The 10,475-nt window shown below is 34.9% G+C and overlaps 1 protein-coding gene across 2 annotated transcripts in view; it reads right to left on the bottom strand.

Moving 5' to 3' along the window:
• Nucleotides 1-6,604: 6,604 nt before the first annotated feature.
• The window catches only part of TRIM24 (tripartite motif containing 24), a 125,338-nt gene continuing 121,467 nt past the window's right edge, over nucleotides 6,605-10,475 (bottom strand). For both annotated transcript variants that reach the window (XM_036905511.2, XM_036905512.2), the window contains exon 19: nucleotides 6,605-10,326. In XM_036905511.2, the coding sequence (XP_036761406.2) occupies nucleotides 10,117-10,326 (210 nt within the window). In that variant the 3' untranslated portion in view covers nucleotides 6,605-10,116. The remainder of the gene's footprint in view (nucleotides 10,327-10,475) is intronic.

The following is a 10,475-nucleotide window of genomic DNA, read 5'->3' as shown; positions in this document are numbered from 1 at the left end:
AAACCCTCAAGATTCCACAAAAAACCTGTAATAAGTGAATTCAGTAGTTACAGTACACAAAATTGACATGTAAAAATCTGTTGCAATTCTATACACTATTGAGCTAGCAGGAAAAGAAATTAATAAAGCAATCACATTTACAATTGTATCGAAAAGAATAAAATACCTAGGAATAAATATAACCAAGGAGGTGAAAGGCCTGTACTCTGAAAACTATATGACATTGATGAATGAAATCAAAGATGAGAGAAACAAGCAGAAAGGTATACTGAACTCATAAATTGGAAGACTATTATAAATGTGTCCATATACCCTACAGATTCAATGCAACCCCTATCAAAATACCAACAGTATTTTTTACAGTAGAATCCTAATATTGTATGGAACCACAAAAGACCCCAAACAGCCAAAGCAATCTTGAGAAAGAAGCAAGCTGAAGGTATCACAATTCTAGATTTCCAACTATAGTATAAAGCTATAGTAATTAAAATAGAATGATAATGGTACAAAAACAGACACACAGATCAATGAAACAGAACAGAGATCCCAGAAATAAACCCATGCTTATGTGGTCAGTTAGTCTATGACAAGGAGGCAAGAATATACAACAGGGAAAAGACAGTCTCTTCAACAAGTGGTGTTGGAAAAACTAGACATTTACATGCAAAAGGATGAAACTGGGCCACTTTCTTATGCCATAAATAAACTCAAAATGGATTAAAGACCTAAATGTAAGTCCTGAAACCATAGAACTACTAAAAGAAAGCACACGCAGTAAACTCCTGAACATCTGCCTTACCAATATTTTTCTGGATCTGTTTCCCTAGGCAAGGGAGACTAAAGCAAAAAAAACAAAACAAAACAAGAAACAACTGGGCCTGTATCAAACTAAAAAAGATTTTGCACAGCAATGGGAACCATCAACATAAGGCAAGGCAACCTACTGAATGGGAGAAGACATTTGCAAACAACGTAACTAATATAGGGGTAATATCCAAAACACAAAAAGAACCCATACACCTCAACACAAACAAAAATAATCCAATTAAAAAATGGGTAGAGGACCTTAATAGGCATTTTCTCAAAGAGGACATACAGTTGGCCAACAGGCACATGAAAAGATGCTCCATCAGTAATCATCAGGGAAATGTAAATCAAAACCACAATGAGGTATCACCTCACACCAGTCAGAATGGCTAGTGTCAAAGACAAGAAATTTAACAAATGTTGGTGAGGACATGGAGAAAAAGGAATTGTGTGCTGTTGGTAGAAATGTACATTTGGTGTGGCACTGTGGAAAATCTTACAAAGGTTTCTCAAAAAATGAAAAATAGAAATATCACACAGTCTAGTAATTCTACTTCTGGGTATTTACCCACAGAAAATGAAAACACCAAATTGAAAAGATATATGCATCCATATGTTTGTTGCAGTATTTACAATAGCCAAGATATGGAAGCAAGCTAAGTATCCATCAACAGATGAATAGATAAAAAAGATGTGGTATATATATATATATATATGTATATATATATATATACATATATATATATATATATACACACAATGAAATATTAATAAGCCACAAAATAGAATGAAATCTGGTCATTTGCAACAACATGGATAGACCTGGAGGATATTATGCTAACTGAAATGCCAGAAAAAGACAAACACTATAAGATCTCACTTGTACCTGGAATCTAATAACAAAACAAAAGAACGAACAAAACCCAGAAAGATACTTATAAAATACGGAGTACAAACTGGTGGTTGCTAAAGGGCCCTAGATGGGGATATAGGTGAACTAGGTGAAGGCAATTTATTTAGAGGTCCAAACTTCCAATCATAAAATAAACAAGTCATGGGATGAAAAGTACAGCACAATGAATATAATCGATAACCTAACAACTTTGGTGACAGAGGCTAACTACACTTATTGGGATGAGCATTTTGTAACATATATAATTGTTGAATCACTATGTTGCATATCTGAAACCAATACAATACTGCTTGTCAACTATACTTGAATTTTAAAAAAAGTAAATCAATGTGCAGAAGTTGGCCAAATTCCAAGCTTTGAATTCAGAGCCTGCTGGTTACTTTTTAGTCTTCTACCTTTAACCTGACATGAACTGTTTACCCAGAGTGGGGCAGGGAACTTTCCAAGTCAAACAGCTTTACATCTAGGACACAGGAATCTTGATTTCTATCTTAGTTAAAGCCTTCTTGATATCAAGAATAAAACTGAATATAGTTGGATGGGTGGGTCACCCCCTTGATATCAGGATTGTAACCCAATTCTCTGAGAATTATGAACTGTCCTTTTCTTACAAATGGGTCTTTACAGGACAGAAAAGGCTCACCCATCCTTTTAACCAACCCCCAAACCTCCCCTATTCATATTAAAAGGCTTTCAGGTACTGTACAAATTCTGGATTTAAGAAACAATCTTCTCTGGAGGAACTTGGCATTCTTTCTACCATTGAGATACAAATGTTCTTATGTCTTTTCTAAGAACAAAGGGTCATCTTTGGAATGCAAACTTCAGGGAGGTAATTCTTAAGTTAAAGAAAAGGGGTGAGGGAATAGTTACTGGAAACTAGGCAAATGGAAAATCTGAAGTCTCTACAAGTATTAGTAAGAGCAGGTAACCATCGACGACATTCTTGTTTCATCTGCCAGATACACAATTTTGGTCCACCTGTTCTTTTGCAAAGAAATGAGTTTTGCATTCATACCCAACTCATAGTTAAAATGTTAAACAGTATCTCTGTCTTCATCTGTTATTTATGTCTATGTATGTATATGTGACTTTTTTCTACCTTCAGAGGGTATTGCCACTTGCCAAAAGCTCTATATAATTGGCTTAAAGGCAAAGGTTTATAATAAACCAAGTGTACCCCCAGAAATATAGAAAGCAACTCAAAACATCCTCAAATTCGTGTTATCTAGGATAATCTTTGGATAAAAAATCTAGTTTAAATTTGTTTAAAAGAGGCGTGTCTTTAGTTATCAGCTTCAATACAATGGAGATATATAACCTTTTTTCTACCTTGGTTTTAGTAAAAGTCAATCTCATGTTATCTCTACTACAGAATTTATCAGCAAGAAAGGTTAACTTAAGGTTAGCTGTTTAATGTCTCATGAAATTTTCATTATTAGGAATCTAAACATAATTGTCAAGAACAGGTAAATAGATATAAAAGCTTATGAACTTTCCACAATAATTCTGCTTTATGCTATGTCTACTTAAATGGTTTCCAACATCTTTTTGGTAACTTGAAACCTTAAAGTTAGATAAACTAAAATGATGGTTATTCATCAACTAGCTAGATCATTTTCAAGATAAAATACTGTAACACTCACTATTGAACATAGGTTCATCCACATTTGGCTTCCTTTTATAGAGGAATTAAAGCTATATGTGTCTATTAATAAATGTTTTGTGCCACATTGAAAAAATTTATTAAGAATATACTAGAAATTACAAAATATGTTTATAAATTTGCCAATGCACAGAACATTAGTGACAGTCCACAACTGCTTACTTCTTAGAATTCTTCATCCCTTAGAATCCTTAGAATTGCTAAATATATAAAATAAGGGAAATATCTCTAGGCAATGCAAGTAGAATGTGTTTAAGTAAGGAAGGTATGAGATATGGAGATGTGTTTTTTTTAAGGGAAAAAGTTGTCAAGTAAAACAACCAACTGTTCCAGAATAAGTAAGGTAAATTTAAAAAAAGGAAAAAATATAGGGCAAAGACTGGATGGGTATTTAATAAGTTGTATAATGTTTGTGGTAAAGGAATTTTATGTGTGGTCAGCTGAGCTAAGATTGGAATGGACTTATTTAAGTTTTTAAGAAATTACTTTTAATATCAAAAGCACACTGGTTCAAAATTGGAATTTTGGGAGTTATTTGATATGTTAAAATACATAGGAAGCAATGTTAAGTAAATTATGTTTAACCTTCTTAGGTTATATTTGTATATGTTATTAATGCAAGTGTCCCAGAAATTGTATTAATAAAAATCTGATATGTCCTGGTATGTTATCAGTCATAATTGCAATTATCTTAACATGTTATATATCACAGAACTGACCACATTTCCTTGTCAATTCCATTATAATGAACTCTCATCAAATTTTAGACCACAGGCATTTTCAAGTCTTGATATTTATAGACAGTTACTATTTTACTCTGATTCTTTTGCAAAAAATGAGATTCACAGAAAGGACCTTACTAAGTACTCCTAACCACTGACACTGCTGTCAAATTTCAAGGTGTTGAACTTTACATGCTGATTTCACAACTGAAGAAGGATCTACCTGACATCTGGTCCTATGTAAACACGAGACTCAAAATCAAATTAACTAGGAAGAGAAATAGCTGACATTAAGGTGGACTGCTTCCTCCCAAGATACCAGATCCACTCTTCCTTTCCCCTCTGATCATCCTTTTCCTAATTCTTATACCATGAAGATCTTTTTCTTTTGTCCATCTTTTGCACTGCCTGGGCTGGAAAGAGAATACTGTTGTTCACACATCTCAGGCCCCTACAATCTCCAATGAACTGTTAGTGACTGTGATGCTGGTGATCCTGTTGTTTTATTCTGTTCATCACAAACTTTTCCTTGATTTCCAAAATCTCAGTTTCTATGGAACAAGCTCACTGGATAAACACTTCTGGTGAACTAGAGACACAGTCACACAAAATACATTAACAGGCCAACTGGCTTAAAGAAGTATCCCTCCAATTTGGGATCATTGTTTGACTTGATTCTAGTTGGTTTGGGACATGAGACACTGGCTCAGGAGTGCTCTCCAAACCATGGGCATTGTTTTCCATGCTAATTACCTCGCTAACACACTGTGTTCTCTCAGAAGCCCGAAGCGCATGTGGGCAGCCACTGATCAGCTAACACCATCTGACTGGAATGACAGGAGAACAGGAGTGTAACCAGATCCAAGAATGAGTCAAGTATCTTTTCTGAATACTACACAGACCCAAAGAGGCAAAGTAAACAAGAGTTTCACTAAGACCAGTATTTCTGATCAAACCTCTTAATGGTCCAGAGGATGATCAAAAGGGGGACTGCTGAAATCGATTTCTAGGCCTCAGGTGGAGCCACTCCTGCCCAGTGTATCCCATCAGCAAACCTCAATTTAACTTTCATGTCCCTGTAACTGGTCTGCTTGACCAGAAATGCAGTATATCCAGTCAGCCATCTCCAAATACCATACTAACTCTGGGGCTCTACACATACTTCCTTGTTTCCTATTATTTATCTTATGAAAGGTTCCTGCTTTCCATCCATTTTGCAGTTCTCTGAACTCTTCGGAATGAAGACTGCCTGATTCGTGAAGTGTCAAATATGTTCAGACAGATCACCTAAATTGTGTTCTTAATCATTGTTAGGATTGCAGACCCATCGTAGTCTAGTTATTAAGAAAATTTTAGGCCAGAATATTTTTGGTGTGAAGATGTCTTGGTCACACACATAGATTAGCCAAACAACCCACCACAAATCATAACGGAAAATCCTGAAGCTGACATTAGCAGCAACTTACAATTAAAACCAAAGGATAGCAGTAATGAAAAACCAGGCAGCCAGTGATGCAGCTGATTCTTAAGCACCTTCCCGAGGATTTCAGGAACCCACTACCTGTGGAGGGATCTAGACATAAGCAACTTCACAACGCTGTCCAGCACTGTCTAGTACCAGGCTTCCTAGATGATACTAAATGAGTCTATAGCAAACTTTACGTACATGATTTAATTGAATACTAAATCTAAGAAACGCTTTATGAACTTGTATGTATTGCTTACCTTGTGTACTAGTAGTAGTCACTAGCAGAAGTGGAAGCCAACAAATTTCAAATCACTTACCTGAGAGAACGTTTTAGATTGTTTTCACAGCCCACTGGAAGACTAAATGACTGTACTAGCTGAGGTATTAAAAACAGTAAGCAACTGAAATCTACGTACAAGCATATCTTGCTTTAATTAACAGGATAGAGGCTGATTTTGTTTGAACCTCAGTTTTATACATAGGGAATTTGATTTCTTAAGTCTCTTTAAAGCACCACCTATAATAGCAAAAAAGAATCCTCCTGTAATATGAAGGCCAAACTTTTATTTTGGACTTCCTGTAATGTTGGGCTTTCTTAATGTACAGCCTTACTAATAATCAGGTTAGAGAACCAAGAGAACCAATGTCATTGCCAAAGCTTGTCCCACTCTTTGTCTTCCCCCATCCTCTTCGAACAGGTTTCAAACAAGTAGAATTTTTCATGGTTTCTTTGGTTCTATTTTCATGGGAGTGGGAGTCACTGATTAAAGGTATTTATCACCCTCTTCCTTCCTATTTGCCAAATTACTTCTTTGCTTATCTTCTCAGGCTGGTGGAATACACATTAGAATTTTTAAAAGTTTTCTTAGTATTCATGGATTGGTAACTCATCCCTATATGTATCAGTTTTATAGAGGAACACACAAAGGTAGCAATAAAAATAGACTCAAACAACTTAAAATTTACTGAATAACATACAGTTGGTTCTTCCATTAAAAATTCCTTGTGGTAAAATATTCACAGCAAAATCCATCAAAGCTGATTTTTATTAAAAATCAAAGCACCAGTTGGCCCTCAAAATTAAAACAAACAAAACACAAAACAACAAAGACTACTGCCTCAGATGTCCTTCACAATAAGCAAAACCTTCACAGGGAAAGAAATCCATGATCTGATTGGCTACCATTATTCTTATTCAGGAACATGAGCCACTACCATGTGAATTATGACTTAGTAAATTCACATCCAAGAGGAAGATGTAAGATGACTAATAATTTACATGAGGTTATAAAATACTTTAAAACATATGTACATGGTTATTTAAAAGGAGGGCCTCTATTTCAGTAAGAAATTAGATGGTTGAACTCATGATAATGTCCACAATTTTAATGGCTAATCAGATCACTCAATTTCTTTCATCTGTAACAGATACAGGTAAAGAGAAAATAAGTACATCTTCTATTAAAACCTAAAAGCCTTTGCACACATGCAACAACTTACTTTAGGGATTCACATTAATTTGTGGACCAGGCCTCAGTAAGAGCTGGTGATTTCTCCTTTCATTGTCTAACTCATTTCTCCACAGGACCCAGATATAAAAGCTTAGCATAGTAATATCATAGGAATTTGAAATGCAAATTAAAAAATGGAGCAGTTGGCTGTATATTCACCCTTTTGACTATGAATTTTTGAAAGCAGTTCAAAGTTATATTACATCTATACTACTGTGTGGTAGTAAAATGGCGAGTGTATTCTTTAGCTTGGAAAAGAAAGTGTAACTACCAAAAGATGACATTTTTCTTTTTGCACCCTCCAATTTTCTACTTATTCATTCAGGAAAGAGAAGCAGGGCCTGTTAATTCAAAGCAGAAAAGGACTGCATTGCCAGACGCTGATACACAAATATGTATTTTGAACTTAATGTGGTATTTATCTTAGTCCATTTATACTTCTGCTCTAGTCATAGATGTCACTGTGAACTTGGATTTTCTTATTACTTAAAAGATCAGATGCTTGGTACCTGGAAAAGCTTTCGTGAGATGGAATTAAGTAAATCTCAACTCCCACATGGTCTGCTGATTCATAAGCCCTGGTCAAAGGTGTGATGATGTGATCACATTCAACACTGGGGTGGGGGGTCTTGCAGCTATGACACTGGGCTTTTGGTTCCAAATCCAGAGGGAAATCTGGAGTTTTTGATTAGAGGCAAATTTGGAGTTTTTAAACTTTAGATCAGAGTTGCTTGAATTACACTGAACTTTTGGGAAGATGCTCTCTAAATGAGCACAGGGTATACTTAGGTTCATTTTGTAGCTTACTTCTATTAGACTTTAAGGACTATGTTGCTTGTATCCACTTGGGCATGTAGGTGTTTGTTAATAAGGTTGCAGGACTTTAATGTTAAAGACTGCATGAAGAGACTATTTGGAGAGAAAAACAGTTATTTTCAATTTATATTATGTAAGGTTATAGGAAATATAGTTCTTGACTCCCTTTCACTCAGCAAAAAATAGTAAAGGTGAAACAAATACTGTTTTAAAAGATTAATATGGCACTGAATGGAACAATGAGAAGTTCTGGTTACATTAGAAATTCTGGCTCAGATTTATTTAGGCAATTTTTTATCTTGTGTGTGCTACTTCCCCTTGTGATCCTCCTCACAATTTATCTGCGTTGTCATAGTTTAGCTCAGGAGACAGGTATGGAAGAACAAACTGTCAGAAGAACAGTATACGAAGATACCAACAATAAACTTGTTGGCAAAAGCTCCAGCACTGCTGTGCTAAAAATGCTGGAGCAAAGGGACAATTAAATGGTATAGGCAGTTATCAAAATTTGTTCAGTCTTTGAAGAATAAATCTCAAATGCATATTCAAAATAATACAACAGTTACCCTGGAACACACATTTGGAAAAGTGGTTAAGACTTTTTAACCATTAGTACATAATTGACAGATTATGGACAAGATCTAAGTCTCCAGTGAGAAACTACCACTAGAAAGTTATTTTCTCATATTTTATCTTCAGCAGTATCTCAGAGTCCAATGAATTAGCCACAGAATGTTTTCAAATTGTTCATTTTAAGAAGTAATGCCATGTGGATAAAAGCAAGTTTAATTCATGAGATTGATTAGCAGCCAAAAAATAACAGTCTTTCAGCTATATTTTTCTTCTGCGGGACTAAAGAGAAAATTTCCCCTGCTAATTAATGTTTTATAAATAAAAGTTTACTTTGGAAAACTAAAAATATTCATGTGTAAATATTGTGTCAAATGTTAGATTAGGAAATGGCACAGCAATTTTATTCTATCTTAATCTAGTTTTCTTCTATGACACTGAACAACCGGTATAAGGAATAAATGACTGTCAGGTCTGACTCATTAAGAATATACTTGCCCTTGGAAGATAGATCTTTGGTGTATCTATCAGGAAAATGAAAATGAAATTCAGAATTAAGTCAGACTAAAGATTCAACTTAAAGTGCCTGACTTTTTAAAATAGGAAACAGATGCTTTAGAAGAAATTAAATTTTCACTCTAATTACCTCCAACTGTCTTCTCCCAAATTTCACATTTCTTTTCATTAGAAATTATAAAGACAGATGAAAACCACAAAAACTAGCCCCTATGTGGTTAGTTGAAGAATCCTCACATCAATTATGGCACACGCTGGTGTACTTCCTATTTTGGGTAGTTCTACTAAAAGCCATACTGCAAACAGTGAGTCTTATTATAAGGATCACCTGCACAGTTAAAACACAAACAAGAAACCACACACAGACACACAGCAAACCAAACGTGTACACTCACTTCTTCCATGGAAGAAGTTAGATTTAGAAAGGTATGAAAAACAGCTTTAAAAACCTGCTATACCAAACACCTCTATAGACAAAAAGCAAAACAAAACAAAAATCAAACATTTGTTTTCCTGCTTTTCCTTTAATACAGTTGCCATCTTACATGATATACTATTAGGTGCCTTCTTAATAGCATCTAATCTACTTTTTCGTTGCACTGTTCGGCATCCTTGGATGAACTCTTCTTACCACTCATGTTTATGGGTACTGCTTTTAAGTACAGTACACCTACCTCATGGTTGGGCCATAATAAGTGGGCAGTGGTATTTTCTGAAAATAGATTAATGCACACATCCAAACCACATCAAATTTTCAACTTAAGAGTTCATACAGAGTCTATTTCCTTTCTCTAACAGCTACTGCTCCAACCTGCAGTTTTGAAATCCAACAAGTGGGAAGAATGTCTTTGTTCAGTGTTGTTGTTGCTTCTTTCTTTCTTTCTTCCTTTCTTTCTCCTTCCATCCTAACTCCCTTCCTTCTTTCTCTTCCTTTCCTTACTTCCTTTCTCTCTTAGTAAGAAGGTTAAAAGAAACGAGTTACTAAAGAAATCAGTCTATAAACATCAAAAATGTATTTAGATCAGAGTGGTCACAAACTCTTCTTTGTAATGATGTTAAATTACTCACAAAATGTTTATTAAAAACAAAACAAAAATCTAAAAACCAGCACATGCTAATGGTGCTGCTTATTTAAGCAACTGGCGTTCCTCTATGCTTTTGAGGCGTTTCTTCCGGGGCTGTACAAAGTCATCATCTGAATCATCACTAAATTTATTATCTTCTGATTCATTCCTGAATTCTAGTTTAGGAAACCTTTTTTCTGGATAAAGGTTCTTTAGGAGTTCTTCAAAATAGTTTTCAAGTTTTATGCCAGCGTTGGCTACTTCTGAATCAGGCTGTTGGATAAAAATAAAAGTAAGAATTAAAACACGAACATCATTTCAGATGGTTGATAAAAATAGTAAATTTCTCACATTTTGCTCCTTTTTAACTCAATTATCAATTTGAGTGGATTAGTCTGGAAAAAGGTTTCACGCATAGTCGT

Source organism: Manis pentadactyla, chromosome 7 (genome assembly GCF_030020395.1).
Source record: "Manis pentadactyla isolate mManPen7 chromosome 7, mManPen7.hap1, whole genome shotgun sequence".
Lineage (NCBI taxonomy): Eukaryota > Metazoa > Chordata > Mammalia > Pholidota > Manidae > Manis > Manis pentadactyla.
Note: the sequence above shows the minus strand (reverse complement) of the source record. Positions and strands in the feature narration are given on the sequence as shown.